We start from the raw sequence: 18645 nt of genomic DNA, 5'->3' as shown, positions 1-18645 counted from the left end.
ATATATAGAGAGAGAGAGAGAGAGGCAATCTCCTCTACTCACCCAACTTGGCTCCATGTGTTTTTTTTTCCTCTTTCCGAAGTTTGGGGGGTCATCAAGAAGACCTATTTTGAAGACGATTACATCAAGGTAGCCACGGCAGCAGTAGATCCAGGAATGATCCTTCACGGGGTGCATGAGGGCGTGGCAGAAAAGGCTGGAAAAGGGCGTGAGGAGCGGAAAGTAGTTTGGATCACAAATACATAACTTCTTAGCTTGCTGGAGGGATACAAAATAAATCTGGCAGACAGACATACATATATATGCAAATGATGAACAGATAGCCACAGAACTAGAGCGCCAGATATTAGCTTAACTTCATTTCTATTTATTATTATTAATTATTGCTAATTAAATTAACGTTTTAATTATTCTCACAACTAAAACAAAAATCAGCAAAATACATTTTACATACAGTACACATTTAAAAAACTATTGATATGTACTATACTATATTTAATAAATGGTTAATTTTTGTAATTAAATGATTCTAAATAACGCAATACAAAATTAGGCCGGTTAGTATTTTATTTGGAAAATAAACCTTGACATTTTATCCAGACATATTTAGTTTTTCACATGATATTCCACAGCAGGAATTGGCCCACTAACAAACAAACAGATCCAAACAAAAAAATAGTAGCATTTGTTACAAGTGGAACCTTTTCGGGTAATTTTGCCAAGGTTTGGCGGAACCTATCTAGCTGCTGTTTTGTGAATGTATGTGAAGCAGAAAGAGTTGAAGTGAGCTGCCGTCAGGCCCTGCGGGCCAAGCACAACGCATGAAAAATCTGCGCTCCTGTCACTAGATCAAACTACCACCTTCTGACCTGAGAGCGCACATTATCTGGGACAAACCTCTGACCCCTGCATGTGTGTGAGTGCTTGTATGTGTGTGTCTGACTGTTGTATGTGGGTGTGCGTGAGTCCATGGGGGAAATGGTTGGCCTGCCAGAGGCGTATGTTCAGATCCAGTTTTCTGGCATTTTTCTTCCGGTCTGGGTAGGGCAAAAAAAAAAAAAAAAGGCAGACCTGAATGAAAGTGTGTGTGTGTGTGTGTGTGTGTGTGTGTCAACGTGGGTCACCAGGTGGACCAGGTAAATTATAGTGCAAGACAAAGTATTCAGACTTTTCTTTGCAGGCTTTAGACAAGGCTACATTGTTTGGAACTTTCACAATATACACAAGTTATGCATTTACTTTTTTTAAATAATTAATCATGGATGGCTGGAGAATAGTACACTGGAAAAAGTACTGAATAAATAAAATGTGGTCAACTCATGGAATTGTCTCTTTTCCTCAAAAATATTCAAATGATATCTGTTAGTTTTTAGTTTAACACATTTTAACTATGAGCGACCAATGAACATGTCCGAATTCAATGGAAACAAAAGATTTCTGTGTAATGTCTGTGTCAGTGCTGGCATTCATCAGTATAAAGGCCATAAATATGTTTACAAATTCACTGTGTGTGGGTGTGTGTGTGGGTGTGTGGGTGTGGTTGTGTGTGTGTGTGTGTGTGTGTGTGTGTGTGTGTGTGTGTGTGTGTGTGTGTGTGTGTGTGTGTGTGTGTGTGTGTGTGTTACCATGTCCGCCTCACAGTGCAGAGGTGCAGGGTTCGAATCTGGCCTCGAACTTCCTGTGTGGAGTTTGCATGTTCTCCCCGTGTCTGCGTGGGTTTTCTCCGGGTACTCCAGTTTCCTCTCACATTCCCAAAACATACATGGCAGTTTAACTGGACACCCAATATTGTCCTTCGGTGTGATTGTGAGCGCGAATGGTGGTTTGTCTATGAGTGCCCTGCGATTGGCTGGCAACCAGTTCCGGGTATATCCCCTCTACTGCCCGAAAACAGCTGGAATAAGCTCCAGCACATTTGCGACCCTTGTGAGGACAAGCAGTACAGAAAATGTCATGATTTTAATCCCGCCATAACAACTTTCTCCGTTTCTGTTGAATGCCCAAAAGTATCCATCGGCATTGATGAATGGCTGCCCGTGTCGCTTCTCAGCTCACTCTTACTGGGAAGATGAGAGCAAGCGGGTGTCATTCCAACATTCAGGTTTCACTCTGCGGTCAGTGAGGGAGGGGAGACGAGGAGGCGAGGGCTCGCAACAAGGAGAACATAAAGAGCTGTGAGGGATTCTTGCGGTCGTTTCGATCGCTCCCCAACGCATAATTTCTCCTGCTCTCATGATATCACACAGAGAGCGCCCATGATGCCCCCCGCCCTCACCTCACCCCCACCACCACAGACACTCTTAAGTTTAATGTGCGCCACATCAGGGAGGATAAACAGGACAAGGGGCCTGCAGAGATGATTGGAGGCTCCACACAGTGCAAGAGAAAAGTAATTAAAACTCCCAGTTAATTGGCTTTTTCTATGATAAAGCACAATCTCCTCATGCATAAGTGAGAGCCTCTTATGGCCACGGGCCAGGCCCACAGGAAAGTAAACATACAGCTCACACATTCCCTTTGTTGTGCAAGTTTTAAAGCTAATCATCTTAAATTTAATCTAAATTACAGAGAGCACTACTCATGCCAGAAAAGTGTGTGTATATGCAGTGTGTGTGTGTGTGATGGTGTGTGTGTGTGTGTGTGTGTGTTTGTGTATGTGTGTGTGTGTGTGTGTGTGTGTGTGTGTGTGTGTGTGTGTGTGTGTGTGTGTGTGTGATGACCGTGACTTGCCATGAGGCTGCTGGGAACACTTCCCTTTTTAAGTTTTGAACAGGTTAGTGTACTTCATAGCCTTATGGATGCTGCTGCATGACACCGTGCCTTTGAATAGCACATTTGTGACTGAAACACAGTGCTTCTTTGTGATGGTTTTCACATGTCTTTGCTATCTTGAATTTACTGTTGAAATTATGGTTGGTGGAGTACCCCAAGGCTCACCTCTAGGTGTTATTTTATTTATATTTTATTTGCTACTTTCATTTGTCCGGAGAGTGCGCGAGGTTGTGTGTGTGGGGTGGGTGGGTAATCGTGGTGATTTCAATCGGCCACAAGACACCACCGCATGTTGTGCTGTAATGGCTGCACTGTATTCATTATTTTTTATTTTTTTTAAATACGCAACCCAGATAATATTTTTGTCCTAAACAGATTTTAGGATACTGCATAATCATATTAGTGTTATTAAAAATAAGAATGATGGATTAAAATTACCGTAAATGAAAAATAAAAAAATAATGGTCGTAACAGCAACTCATGCAAATTGCATTAGAAATGTATTTTAGAATCTTTGTAAAATCAGATTTTTCTTATTTTACTATATGTTTGGTGTAGTGAACAAATCTTCATGAACGAGTCTTCAAAATGATGAATGCCCTCTGAGTTAAAGTTCACCTCAGACTACACATAAAAATTAAGAGAATTAGAACAACCACATAACTTTGTCCACTAGCTTAAAGCCAGCACATAATAGGGAACGGTATAGATAGACAAACAAACAGCATCTACACAGTAATGTTGAAACTCTTAAAGAAACAGATATTTGAATACAAACAGTGCAGCAACAGATAGAGACAGACAGAATAATATTTTTTTGTTTGTTTCTAATGCAAGTAGAGGAAAAAGAAAATGGACTCACTCCATTGTGTAGGAATAAATCATAGCATCATTTTGTAATTTTCTGTTCCATAACAAAAACCTGCATCAGATTGAATATGCTAATTAGTCAGCTGTTAAATAAAGGGTGTTCACACCTCGGAGAGCTGTTGCACCAAGTGGATTGAAACGGAATGTAACCCAATCTGCTCAAAATCCGCACCAACGCAGGACACAAAATCGACTGTCCTATACGGCGGAGCTGTCTAGAGTCTTTTAAATACCTGGGAAGGGTGTTTGCCTCTCAGCTCAAATTGGACATCAAGACCAAGTCTATTGTAAAACGCGGACAATGGAGAATTCAGTGAATGAGAAGGCTGAGCTCCTTCAATATTATATTAAAATATAAGATTTTAGATCTTTTTTTTTTTTCTTGCTCATTGATGGAAAGTCTGTTGACATTTTCCTTTGTTTGCTGGTTCGCCGTATTGTCTTTCAAGAACCAGAATAGACGAAACAGTATAGTTGGTTCGAAAGTCATTTGGGTCCAGCAGAATAAAATTTTTGATCTTTTTTTTTTTTTCTTGCTCATTGATGGAAAGTCTGTTGACATTTTCCTTTGTTTGCTGGTTCGCCGTATTGTCTTTCAAGAACCAGAATAGACGAAACAGTATAGTTGGTTCGAAAGTCATTTGGGTCCAGCAGAGAGATTTGTGTTCCCTCTGGGAGAAACGGGTGAAGAAGAAGGCAAAGAGCATTCTCAGCCAGCCTGACCACGTGCTGTCCGCTTAGATCACTGCGATGCCTTCGGGCCGCCGCTATCATGCACCCTTGAGTGGAACTAACAGACACTCTGAATCTTTTATTCCCTCTGCTGTCAGGCTGTTGAATGCTGGCCACAGTCATTTTAGAACAATTTCTTCTTATTCTTGCCTATTTATTGTGCTATTTTATTATCCATGAGCTTATCGCTGTTGTTTTTTTTTTGTTTGTTTGTTTTTATTCTTGTTCTGATGCACGATTTGTCATAAAACATGGTGTGTGATTGTGTTCCGGTGAACCGCAAGGGAATTGGGATCAATAAAGTGTCGGAATCTGAATCTGAAATCCATAACTACCCAGTGAGTAAGGAAAACGAGCCAGCATTTTAATTTTATTTATTTATTTTTTGTTTGTGTGCGCAGAACTGAATGAATCCATGTTTTTTACTCAACTTCATCTACAAATATAAAAAAAATAAAAACTGTGACTGGCTCCAGCAATTTTCTTTTTTTTTCTTTTTCTTTTTGAGTGTTTCTTAAAGCCAAAAGAATGTGACTTTGAATGAAAAAAAAAATGTTCCAGGGAAAATACATGATTTGACTTTTTGTCTCCAAATTTACACATGTACCGTAAATGACGATCCTCATGAGCGGTGATTCCATAACCAGGGCCAGGGCTTTTATAATACTGCACTGAATCACGCTGAGAAGGTTCTTTGATTAGCATTTGGGCCACCTTCTTGATGTACATGAAGAATTAGAGAGAGCCCTCAATATGAAACAGTGTTAAAAAAAAAGTTTTGATCTTGAATACAGGTCTCCCTCATTGACATGAATGTAACATTTATCTTTGCAGTTTATGGGTGTGTGTGTGTGTGTGTGTGTGTGTGTGTGTGTGTGTGTGTGTGTGTGTGTGTGTGGCTGAAAGAAGTCAAAGTCCACCTTACTTGAGTTGAGGTCGGCCAACTGGTCAGAAAAGTGCCGCGTGCCTCGCTCTCCACTTGGCCTTCGACGTGTCCTCGCCTCGTGATTGGCCGGCGACAGCAGAGAGGTGTGCGCTACAAAGAAAAGACAAAGGGCAGTCGGGATCGTCCTGGAAAAGATAGCCAGACTCTGTATAGGCCGCGGGTTTTTGCCCGTATCGCCTTACCTTACACAATTGCGCCCGTACTTGCGGCAAATGGCGGCGCCTCGGGGACAAGGAGGCCAGAGTTTACCAGAGGGAGTCATAGAGGATGTTACCTGTCACCTGGAAGCCACCACTCCTTCCCTCCTCCTTTTTTCTGTCTCTGTGGAGCAAAAAAACAAAAAAAAAAACGGAATAACAACCGGTAACTCATGGAAGTCTGAGGCTTCCGTCTTCATTTCCACTTTATTCTCCATAACACAATGGTAATTGGGACGAGTGGGCGTGTGTACATCTGGTGCAATAACTCACCCAGCCGCACTCCAACCATACTTGTCATCATCTACCCAGCCCCCACCTTGTTGAAAGCTCATTAAAAGACCTGCTGTTAATGAGCTAGAGGGATCATAGAACTTCATTTTCATTACAAGGAGGAGTGGGGTGGGCTTTGGGCCCGAGATGCTGCTGCAGAGGTTTTTATGTCCTCAAAATAGAGTCAGCAATTATCCCAACCCCTTGACACTCCCCATTCACCCCGCTCTGCCTCCCAACATGCCCGCAAACAATAACCAAACTGCCCTGGCACCCACCCCGCACCACTCCTCAATTTTTGTATCCTGAGAACCTTTAGCCAGCCGCGTCCCATCGGCTGCAGCCCTCTTGTGACCTGCGAGAGGAACAGACACCAAACAAACACACACAATGCAGACACTATAAATGCATGACATCGTCTTGACACAAAGGCGGGAACATCACAAGGATGTAAACAAGGAGTGAGGGTCCCTAACCCAAACGCTTACATTAAAAATTAATAAGTCAGCGCTGACTGGGTTCCTCAGAGGAAAACAGCCCGCACTGACTGAGAAAACAACCACGGCAAGAAGAGGCGCTTAAAATACTTTCAAAAGCTTTGTAGCGGGTCCCAAACTGCAAGCACGAATAAGAAAAAATGTAAACGAGAGCAGCGCTGAGTAGAACAAAGACATTGAACAGTCAACAAAAGCAGAAAAAATAGAGATTGTCGAGGTCCGTCTTTGTCTTTGTTTGTGCTAGCATGCTACTTCCTGGTTCACAAAGCATGACTTTATAAGACTTGAACTTATCATTTTTGGGTTCTGGGGTAGGGAAATGGTTCGATAGAGATTAAAATAGCAAAAAGTGATTTCTTTCTTCAATCAGAAGTGAAAAATTCAATTTATGTTTGTATTTTTAGGGATCAGACTACTTCATGGTTTGCAGAGGATGAGCGTGCAACAATAGGACTGTGCAATGTTTTAGAGGACAGTGTTCCATTGCTACTAATAATGCAAAATCTAGAAAGAATTGCCCACAAAACTAAGAAATAAAATAAAATAAAATAAAGGTCCAGTGCCATATTTTATCATATGCTAGCAGGCTTCCGGTTTGTTCACATCAAGATTATCAGTACTTCAAATGGCTTTAACATAGCATTTTTGAGCCAGTGCTAGGAAAGTAGTTGTATCGTAACTTAAATAGCAAAAAGCTATAATAAATCCCCCAAACAACTGTTCAAAATATATATATATGATTTGTGTTTGTTTTGTAGTGATCAGACTACTTCCTGGTTCACAAAGGATGACACTTCAAGACTCAAACGGCAAAATGGGAAAATAACGACTGCTATTAAAAAAAAGGCAAAATGGGAAAAATAAAGTCTTCTTTTAAAAATAAAAATAAAAAAGCAGAAGAGAAAGTCCAAGAGCGTCGTCCATCCAGCGAGATTCGGACCCCAACCTCTTCAGGCTGTGAGGCAGATGTGCTAACCGCTCACCACTGTGCTCCCGCGGGGATGCCATATTTTGTGGTTTGTTGTTATATTTTTGTTCGTCTGACAGTTATCAGGCTGCATATACCCATAAAAAAAATATCTACCGGTAGGGATCCAGGGGGCTCCTTGTCAGTTCAAAAATGTTAAAGCCTGATATCAGATCTACAAATAAGAGAAGATAATAACAGGCATCACAATGCAAAAAATACACCTCAGCTCTTTATTGAGGATCCTCATGACAAGGTTAGAAAACAGAGTCAGACAGGCAAGTGTTGAGTGGAAAAGGAGACAAATCAACAGGAGACGTAACAGCGACAGGCAGTTCGGAATCCAATAATAATAACAGCAAAAACAACAGTAAGATTGTCAATCTATGTATAAAACATCATCCCTGAACAGTTACACTGCTTTTACACACGTTTATTTTGCTGTCCCTGATACGGATACACAGTGGTCACACGAGCGCACACCACACACACACTATCTCGCAAACACACACACACACAAACTCTCATATAGTTTTGTTCCTCACACAGTCACGCACGCACTCGCTGTCTCTCACGTTTCGCATTCAGTTGCGCACACATACAGTCCCACAAACACGCAGTAGCCTCTCACACGCGCTGGATCTCTCAGATATGCTGTCTCACAGTGAAAACTCTCAATTCCTGTCTTTTCTGAAAAAACACTCCCTCCAACTCTCCACAGTCAGTGGAGAATTTACACACACGCACAGTCCTACGAACAGGTTGTCTACTCTCTCACACACCCGAGAACAGTCAGTCAGACACACACACACACACACACACACACACACACACACACACACACACACACCCCAAAACCAACAACCCACTCCACATCACTCGCCTGAAAAACTGTCCCATTGAAATGGCCTCACTCACTCGCTCACTCTCACCATTTGCACAAGCAGCTTCTCGCACACACTAACTCAGTCACGCACACAAACGCAATGACACACACACTCCTACTAACATACAGTATTCTCTCACACACACTTGATCACTCTGACACATACGGTCTCACTGTAACAGTCACACCCACACACACACACAGACGCACAATATCTTAATCTCTCATACACGCTCGCACCTAACAGTGTTCATACAGTTTCACAAACACACACAGTCGCACACATGCACACAAACAAAGTTCGCTTGAGTTCTGCACACAAAATGATCCAAAAGGACGCATGCGGTCAAGGAACACAGTTCAAGTACAAGTGTCGTTGCACACACGCGCGCACACACACACACACACACACACACACACAAAAAGCAAGTGCTCACTCAATGAAGTGCCTCTCCACTCTCACTTCCACAACCACCAAGCTGCAGCGTTCATAAATTACAAATTATTTTAAAACACACACACACACACAACCAGGAAATAATAACAGCTGCAAAACACACATGCACAGGCTCCTAACAATTGGACATTTTACAAACGTAAACAGCAAGAACAGAAAGGTAATATACATCAGTTTCACACGCAGGGGCCAGAGAATTACAGTTTTGCTGCATAGAAAGTAATCCTGGAAAAGCGCTCTTTCTCTTTCTCACACACACACACACACACACACACACAGAAATCTATTCACATTTGTCACAAGAAGTCAGGAGCGCAACCTCGCCAGGAGGCCTGTAAACATGACGTTTCGAGACCAGCAAGCGCCTTTCAAAAGAAAGTTGAGGCACGGCAGACAGACAGCGTTTGCCTCCTAGCCTTTAAAAGGCCGTCTCAACAGAAAGTCTCCACACGTATTCATCGATACGTTCGCGTCATTCATTCATCTCGATGATACGACAGTCGCCCGTCCGGTGGGTCACACAGAGAAGCGACAAGTGGTGCCTTTGCATCACCTGCAACTTGATCATGGGGTTTCCTGTGTTGGCGTGGACTGTGGTAGCTCACTTCCTGTTCTGCAGCGCTGGTAATGTCCCTGTTTGAATGTCACCGTTTTGTTCTGTGGTCACACAAGGAGGCACTTTCTCAGCCTGCAGTTTGAATTTTTTTTTTTGATTTCTGGCATACGACCGCTTTTCCGCCACCTTGCTACTCCAGTTTCTTGTCGATTGATTTTTATTGTGAGGCCAGTTCAGTCCAGTACATGGTAGAGTTTTATTAAAGGGGGAGGGGGGGCTCTCAGGGAGCAGGAGTCAAAGCCACGGCCGCCTCCGCCGTAGCCGGACTTCCCGCCGGGCTACCCTCATGGCTAAGTTCTTCCTTCTCCGTGCTGGCTATCTGATCCAGATTGGCTTCCTCTTCCTCCATCTTCACAACCACCGCCGCCGCCTCTTCGGCCTTCATTGTGGCCAGATTGTCTGCGGCGCTGGCCTGGGCGTAGGCGCCCATGCTGGCGTGGCTGAGGCCATGCACCTTTTTCAGGTGCTTCTCCAGGGTGGCGTAAACCGTGAAAGGCACGGCGCAAAGCTGGCACAGGAACGGCGCCTTGGCTCCCTGGGCCCCGTGTGTCTTCATGTGCCGCGTTAGCTTGGAGCTCTGCGCGCAGGCGTAGCTGCACAGGCCGCAGCGGTACGGCCGCTCGCCCGTGTGGCTGCGGCGGTGCACCGTGAGGTTGCTGCTGTTGCGGAACTGCTTGCCGCAGTACTCGCACGCCTCGTCCTTCTTCTTCTTGGTGGACGAGCCGGACGTGGCGCCGGCGGTCCCTCCGCCGGTGCTCCTCCGCTCGTTCTCCCGTTGCCACTCCTGCACAGCTTCGCTGACTATGGCCGAGCTGAAGTCAATTATCTCGGGCCGCTCGCTCATCTCGGGCTGCTTGGGCGTGCAGTTGCCGCTGGCGATGCCACTCTCGCCGCTGCCACCCGTCTCGCCGCTTTCCAGGGAGCCCTCGGAGGGGCTGGCGCAAGGGGAAGCGTGCCGGGGCTCCCGCTGCGGCTCGGCCTCCTCCTCGCCGGTATCCCTCTGGCTCCGGTAGAGGCTCAGCAGCTCTTTGTCTGAGGGCCTGACCTGCGAGGGGAGAAGCATCAGGCTTGAGGCGATCGCGGGATGTTTGGGTACCGCCAGGTCCAACTCAGAAGGGCCCTGCGCTCTCATGTCCGTCATGGCCTTCGCCGGCTGTATTTGAAACCTCCCTCTAGTGGACTCCATCACCATCACATCTGCTGATTCATACCCGCTCCCTACTGCCTCCCGGTGGTGGCTCCTGATGTGGCGGGCCAGCTGCCCGCTCTGGGCAAAGGCCTGGCCGCACACCCCGCAGTGGTAAGGCCTCTCGCACGCGTGAGTCCGGCGGTGAGCGGAAAGGGCGCGCAGGGACTGAAAGTTATGGTCGCACAGCTCGCACTTGAAGTCAGCCTGGAGGACTCCCGTTTGAGGAAAGGGGGACGCCGCTGGCGGGGAGGAGGACGGGGACGGCGCCAGGCCTCCCGGCGAGCTGACGGCAAGATTGCTGTTGTTAATATTGTTAGTGCCCTCGGCAAGACCCCGCAGCAGCTCGGAGAAGTTCAGAGCCTGCAGGCTGTTGGGGGGCAGGTTGGTGGGAGTCTGGCGGGCCTGAGCCTGACGCAGGGTAGGTTGGAAGGCGGAGGCGAGCACTTGGCTCAGGTGGCGAGGGTCCACCGTGGCAGCGACGGGTTTGTTCTCTTTCAGATTTCCTCTGGCTCGGACGTCCTCGTCATCCTCCTGGTAGATGCTGAGGGAGTGGGCGTGTTGGGCGTGTTGCAACAAGGCCCAGGCAGAGTGTAACACACTCTCACACTGCTGACAGGTGAAGTAGGCGGGCTCCTTGCACCCTGGAAAACACGAAAACAGAGCACGATCAGTGACACGCAAAAAGGCCACGGTGGACCTGGAGCTGATCACAGTCTACTTGGGGTGAGAAAACTCTTCCTAGGTGTCTTAACATGTCGGTGACACACTTTTATCAAAATGCCCTAAGGATGAAGAACCTTCTTTTTAGGGCCTTGCTGAAATTAGTTTTTGAGGGGGCGGTCCTGTCTCATGCAAATGAGCCACTGATCTGAGTCTTCAAAGCGACCATATTTTCCCGATTGGGACGTATACGCTCCGCCACAGTGTATCTGTGCAGCCTCCTACCAAACAACAACATTACTGTGCCTTACAACAATCAGTTTAGCTGAATGCTAACATATATGGTAAACAGCATTTACAAGCTAACAATTAGCGCTGATACTCCCGGTTTTAGAAAACGTTCAGCAACGGATATTTGAACATCAAGACATTTAGGCAGATCAAAACAGAGTACAACAATGCTCACAGGCACATATTCTTTGTCCACGGCGAAAAAAATGACAAAATGACGACAGCATTTTACTGAGGCTGTATCCAAATTCACAGCCTGGGACCTCCGAAGGCCGCATTTTTGGCCACAAGACGTTATCAAATTCACATGAAGCCTGTTGAAACTCGTCACGGTGTATACGGTCTACGGAGCCTACATGAGGAGGAGCCTTTGAAGGCGTCGAAGCACCCGGTCTGCAAATCGTCCTCCTCAAATTTGGAAAACATGTGCGGTTTAGTCGTGCCAGAAATGCGACAGAAAAAATGTCTTCAGAGGACGCACACAGCCTGAGTCATTCACAGTAGGAGTTCACAAGTACATTCTTCTTTATTCACATCTGCATGGCTGTATTGTACTGTACTGCCTCCTGGTGGCCAAGGTGAGCACAGCGCATCAAATTGGATCGCAACGTTAAATCATGATGCACATTTAAGGAACACAAACGAGTTAATCCTTCACATTATATTTAATTTTGTTGTCACCCTGTTTTTTTATGAAGTGCAAAATTATAAAGTAGTATTTTTCTTCTTAAAACAAGCCAACATTTTTTTCATCTGAGGAGGCTGGAACGGATTAATGGTATTTCCATTCATTTCAATGGGCAAAGATGATTTGAGATACAATGGTTTTGAATTACAAGCAGGATCGCGGAACAAAGTGAACTTGGATCTCAAGGTCCCATTGTTTACCAATTTCCTTTTTGAGATAAAGAGCTGAAATACAAATTTTCACCACATTGGGGGTCATAATAGGGGGTGATGGGAAATGTCGTTTGTGGAAAAGGTCAAAAGGATGCAGATATGAAGTCCGCTTCATTGTTCTTCACCATAGTCTGTTGTTTTGATTTGAAATTGTCTATGAAGTAACGGCTCTCTGATTGATTGTTGGCGCGCGTCAGCAAAACGACACACACTAAACATGTTTTCTGTCAACATCAAAGAAAGGACGCCGGGCTAGAGTGACATTTTCCAGGCCGAGGCAAAGCAGAGGTGTGCTGGCGGGTGCATCTTGCAGATATTTTTATATGTTGGATAGCTTTGTCTGCTAAGCGAGAAACCACTTTCCAATTAAGCTGCAAATTGCTAATTAGCAGAACGCGGCAAACGAATGCTTTATGCAAATGAGCCACTGACTCAGCCTGCTTGACAAATGAGGCCTTTTCTGCATTAATCAACACTGGAGAGACGATCTCTAAATTGCGGAGGGGGGAGAAAGTGTTCTATTTTTTTCTTTTTCTTTCTTTCTGAGAGGTTCAAAGCGGACTGCTATAAGCCTCTTTCATGTTTCCTCAAGTCAAATCCGTCAGTATTTTACTGGAGGGGAGGAGGCGAGAGATGAAAAAGAGAGCAACTGTTTTTCTGTTTCTTTCTCCTCTCTTTTCTGTCTGTGTGGTGCTCATGTCCTTTAACCCAGCCCGAGGAGGCAGCCAGCAAAAGTTGGGATGGGAGAAAAAAAAAAAAAAAAAATAGGGTGTGAGCAGGAAAAGAGAGCTAGGTAGGTCAGGGCTCGGGAGATAAAAAAAGAAAATGAGATAAAAAGATTATAAAGTAGCGCAAGGGAGGGGAGGACACCGTGAAAATATGTCATCCCTTTGGATTGTACTTGAGACCCATCCTCCAAGCCCTCCGCCCCCAAATCTATCCCTGAGGGGGTGACAGCGGCTAGGTGGTTAAGCAATAATAACACTTCTCAGTATGGTGAAGTGCAATTTTTTTTCCACCACTTATGGGTAAATCTTCATTGAACTAGTGAAGTGTGTGTGTGTGTCTCTCTCTCTCTCTCTCTCTCTCTCTCTCTCTCTCTCTCTCTCTCTGTTTTTTTTTTTCGTGTGTGTAAGGATTCCCATTTGGCCCGGGGTAGCACTTGAATATTAAGCAGAAGCAATAACTACTAATTAAAAATGCAGATTGGCTGGGAGCACTAACGAGCAGCAGGCAGAATCTCTTCTCCCCCGGGAGGCCGAGACGGAGAGGGGAGGCAAGAAATTGAAAGCGGGCGAAGCAAAAGTGTGCTGAAGACGGAGGAGGAGGGCGGCGGTGGAGATGGGGAAAAAAAAAAAACAACAAAAAAAAAAACAAAACAAACAAGGAGAATAAATAAAAAGGAACGAGACAGATGCACGGGGCTCTTCAGTAATCCACCCCACTCTAACCCCACCACATGCACGCAAACACACACACACACACACTTTCCTTCGATGCAGAGTAAGAAAAGGAGGGACATGTGCTTGCGGGATAAGCGCTCTCTCACATTCACTCAAAACAGCCCGCCAATGAACGGCTTCAATTATGATCAAGCGTTATTGTGTTGACAATGACATTTCTTTGCAATGTTTTTTTTTGTGTGTTTGTTTGTTTACACAGTATATTGTTTAGGGTTGAATAATTTTGAAAAATATAAAGTTGAAAAAATATATAAATATAAGTTATGATAATTATGATGATGATCATTGTCAAGATGATTTTGATTTTTACCATTGTTATAATAACAATAATAATAATACTAATTATTATTATTATTATTTTTATCATCATCATCATAAAACGATCTGGCATTTTTCAGGAAAAGTGGTAAATATTGAATGACAAGTGGTAAAATATGTCGTCTTATGAAACATTTTTGACCATTATTCATATCCCTTTCCAATTTTGCCGAAGCAATCCTTTGAAAAGATCCCGGTCACTTCGAACAGACGTCTCGGTAACATTTGACTGTAATCATCTGCATGCATGAATCCCTCTTACCGCGGCTTCTGACCGTCTTTTGCAACTTTCTTGTGTCATTTCCAGCTCAAATCGACACATACAAATTCACTTGACCTCAAAAGAGACTGACTGAGCCGTGTGCACACTACCGCATGTATTATTGATATCCTGTTTTGACATGTGGACTCGGCTTCGGTTGATGAGGATGCAAAAAAAGAAAAAAAGAAAGAAAGAAAATAATATATTAAATAAATAAAACAAGAGATGTTGTGGATGGACAGAAATAGTACAGGCAGCATTCCCCCTGACCCCCCCCCCCTCCCTGAGCGTTGCACAAAGGAAGGAACTGCTAACGTGTGTGCACACGACATGGGAGGTTTCGACATGTGCACGAGGGACGCTCATCTCTACTTGCTGCGGGATGCTGCGTCCGTTTGTTTGTCCTGACAGGTGCAAAGACCTCCGCCAAGGCTCAAATGTTATGGGAGGCTTATAGCAGAATAATGTTTCACTCCGTTACTGCTTTTTTTTTAATACTATAATAGCTATAAAAACACTTTTTATACATTTTGATTTTCGGACGAAATTTCACTTCTGTTTTTGCTTTCAATAGATGCGCAACTAATGTGATGATACCGAATGCAGATACGTCATTGCATTTCAAAGAAGGTTGATACCATTTTCTATGCTGAGTTTACACTGCCACAGAATCGAGCTCAGATCTGAGATCAAAGCCAGCGTGTTTTAGCTGTCCCCCTCCTCCCAAACACTTGACTCAAACGATCAGAAGCATTTTTTCAGGCTGCTGCAGAGCTTGCTCATGAGCTGATCACTTGAATCAGGTGCGCTGGAGGAGGGAGACATTTAAAACATGTTGAAACGTACCCGTTCAAGACTGGGGTTGGAGAGCCCTGCTGTATCGCAACAGCAGTGAAAGCTTTCAGAGCATCCATATATTTTTGGATTGTCGGATGGTTTGTTGTCTCGCACGAGCATTATTTTTTTTAATTGATTTTTTTGCGGAAGGCACAGTTGTGCTTTTTGTACCACGGGAGGAAATGGGTAATTTGGGGCTTTAAAGACATTTTGCAGTGACGATTTTAGACACCTTTGGGTACCGTGTTTTCCACACTAAAAGGCGCACTGGATTATGAGGTGCACCTTCAATGAATGGCCTATTTTGTCATTTTTTTCATACATTGGACGCACCGCATTATAAGACGCAATCTACAATGCATCCACTAGGTGTAGCTACGCTCAAGGAAACGCCAACAGAACGATCAGATGTCAGTAAAACGTATTTTATAAAGCAGCGACACAGTTCACTTCACCAAGAGCAAGTTATAACATTGACTCGTTAACGTTGAACCCTCTTACCGCTGCTCTATTTCCATGTTCAACTGCGTAACCCGATCGCCTTAAGTTTGAAGTCTGCTTTGTCAGCATGTCTCGAGCAAGGAGCCATTTTAGGGGTCGAAATATTACCGTAATGACCGTACACAAGGCGCATCGGATTTTAAAGTGCGCTGGGAGCTTATAAGAATAATGGAAGGCTTTTAGGTGCGCCTTTTTGTGCAGAAAATACGGTACGCCAAAGGGGCTTCAAATGAGTCACCCTCACTTGGTGCAATATGTTTGAGAACTAGTGGCTGTCCAAATCCTGTGACTTTCCTTGAAATGCATTTTTGAGGAACAAGCATTTTCTGGAAATATCCGGTGTCTCCGGTGCTTCCTCAAGGCACTGGACTAGTTGGGCATCAGATCTTCTAATTACAGTACTATGGAAAAACCTCTTTGGGTAATTTCCCTTTAATGAGGCTCATCTTGGAAACCAATTATCAAACCTGTTTGAGATTCACATCTGTGTTCTTTCCAATCCGACCGGAAAAACAACATACGCAAAAACTTTGACAAAAACAACTACCCACTAAGATTTTGGACGCGAGTCTTGGAAGAGGCTCATCATGGTGTTTTTAAGCCAATCACAACCGCTCTATAAATGACGGCAGTAATGACTGAGCTCACATTTAGCAGGTTTGCCTCCGGCCAAAGTCAAAACTGTATTCTACTGAAGCTCAACATTTGTTGTAGAGTGCAAGAAATATTCATAAGCCACTAGCAAAGAGGATCGCGGGCTGTCTATTTGGCAAGCAGCATGTCACTCGCATTGTTCTTACCCAGAAGAAAGTATAAGTTGATTCTTTCTTGCGATAAAGCGGTATCATAAACTCATAAATCAAACTCTAAATCATCTATGATGACAAGTTCCTTGCATATTAAATCGCAACCGCAATATTGTGGTAGTGGGGGGGCGGGGGGGGGGGGGGCAGGCCATTTGATTATTTTTCAAAATGGTTCAGCCCGACATACAACACATCCTCTTTTCGAGCTTCTTCCATGTTCGTAACTTGACAGCATGCGTTGTATTATCCCGGGAATCGGAACATGTTTACCTGGTCACCTCAGAGACAAGCAGGCAGGGGATTGGTGGCGAGTCGGGGGCGGGCACGGAGCTCAGGTGCTCGGCGTAGTGGCAGGAGGGCCCCCCCTGGGGGACCGCCAGAAAGCCTCCCGACGCCACTGCTTTCTGCACAATTAGCTTTTGCATCACTAACTCACCAAGGCCTGCCAATGGCAACGGCTAGCTAATGAGCTGGACTCATACAGAGGGGTGAGGGGGGGTAAACAAACGGGAGGAAAAAAAAAAAAAACAGGCCGGCTAATTAGCAACCTGCCTTTTTTTCTTTCTTCCAAGAACTCACCTGCTTTGCCGGGCTCCACCTTCACCTTCACCCCAAGCTCCGCCCCCCAGGTTCGCTCCCGAGCCGCCGCCTCTTCCCTCCTCAGCTCAATGAAGCCCGGCGCAGCAAAGGCGGCCATTGGGATTCCAGCAGAGGGGGCGGTGATAGTGACGCCGCGGCGGGTGGGTGAGGGGGGTGCGACGCGGGCGTCAGTCGCTTGGTTTCGTGGGAGGCAGCCGCCCTGTTTGTGCTGGATGAAGACCAGGATGTGCGCCAGAGGGAAGGCCCGGCTACACTGGCCGCAGGTCAAGAGGTCACCGCCCCCGTCAGGTGTCAGGATGTGCGCGGCCATGCGGTGGTCCTCTGGCGGGGCGGCACTTCCGTCCGCTGCATCAGAAGATTCTGAGAAACACGGAAATGGATTCGTGGAGTTAGATGTTGACGAGTCAAATGCAGTTTGACATGTTTTGTCACAACTTCATAAATATCTTTTAAGCTTAACCCATAAAGGCTTGCATAATACGGATTTTACCATGTGTTGTAATTTATGGCTATGACCTTTCCAAAAAAATCCACCTGTCGCTGAAACTAACCCTTAATTCATAAATATTACTAAATATATTGTATTATTGTTCTGATTTTATTAAGAAAACCTGATATGGCGGATTAAGATGCAGCGTAAAAAACAAAACAAAACATTTTTACCAACATATCTTCCTCTTCTTACCCATACTGCATTTGATAACTTAAAACACATTTTTTTTACCCTGAAAAGGCTCTTTGAAGATACAAGGATTCCACCCAACAACACCAATTCATGAAGTATATTTACATAATTATTCGACGAATGTAATTGCATGTTAAAACCCCAAACAAAATGACAATTTTTAAAAAAAATATTTGGAGTTCACCTCCTGATTTTTTTTTTTATTTAAAGAGCGATTTTTAAATGCAGGAGCTGAAATGTTCAATATTAATCGAAAATATTTTGAAATGCTAAAATAATGATCTTTAAATCAAGCCTGTACTTGGAAAATGTTAAGCAATTACATGAAATATTTACAATTTTTGCCATTTTTTTTCCTCACCGGCGCAAAGTTAAATATAAAAGAATCAAGTCAAATGTTCTGCCGGTAATTCATATATCTTGATTGTGTAAGCATGAAGGCACCAAAAATTTTTATTTTATTCATTAAGTCATTTTAATTAATCGGCCAATTGAACTGTTATCTGATTTTTTTTTTCCTGCCAGATATCGGAATTGACACGGCCTCTGTTAAAAAAAACAAAAACAACAATGACAAAAAACATCACTCGGGTCCTTGTCAGTACTAAAGACTGTTTCATGATGACCTATTTTGAAAGTCTCATTCAAAACTGAGCATTTTCAAAAACATCAAAGCAGAATTGTGCAGGTAGTTCTTAAATACCAACTGGCAATTAAACAAGTATACACGTTAAACAGCACACACGAGCGCACGCACATACACGCACACACACGCACAGCATTGCGGCTGATTTCAAGTGCTTGTGTCAGTCAAAAGGAGCATCGCAATGGGGCCAAACTGCTCACAGGCCACTGACCACTTCCTTCAAGCGACCCAGAACTGATCAGCTCACTCACAAGACCCACAGACGCACAAAGGG

The 18645-nt window shown here is 44.4% G+C and overlaps 1 protein-coding gene and 1 long non-coding RNA gene across 3 annotated transcripts in view; both read right to left on the bottom strand.

Annotated features, from left to right (window-relative positions):
* Positions 1-5119: 5119 nt before the first annotated feature.
* On the bottom strand, positions 5120-6845 carry LOC109526334 (uncharacterized). The gene is made up of 2 exons (XR_002170312.1): positions 5503-6845; positions 5120-5410 (listed from the first exon to the last, which is right to left on the bottom strand). It is a non-coding gene; the product is annotated as an uncharacterized LOC109526334 (long non-coding RNA).
* A 2464-nt stretch (positions 6846-9309) lies between these two features.
* Positions 9310-18645, bottom strand: part of znf296 (zinc finger protein 296) — a 13541-nt gene continuing 4205 nt past the window's right edge. For both annotated transcript variants that reach the window (XM_019887680.1, XM_019887679.1), the window contains 2 exons: positions 17020-17400; positions 9310-11043 (listed from right to left, as the gene is read on the bottom strand). In XM_019887680.1, coding sequence (XP_019743239.1) covers positions 9434-11043; positions 17020-17400 — 1991 coding nt within the window. In that variant the 3' untranslated portion in view covers positions 9310-9433. The remainder of the gene's footprint in view (positions 11044-17019; positions 17401-18645) is intronic.

Source organism: Hippocampus comes, unplaced genomic scaffold, assembly GCF_001891065.2.
Source record: "Hippocampus comes isolate QL1 unplaced genomic scaffold, H_comes_QL1_v1.1 scaffold6, whole genome shotgun sequence".
NCBI lineage: Eukaryota > Metazoa > Chordata > Actinopteri > Syngnathiformes > Syngnathidae > Hippocampus > Hippocampus comes.
This window is presented reverse-complemented; position numbering and strand designations above follow the sequence as displayed.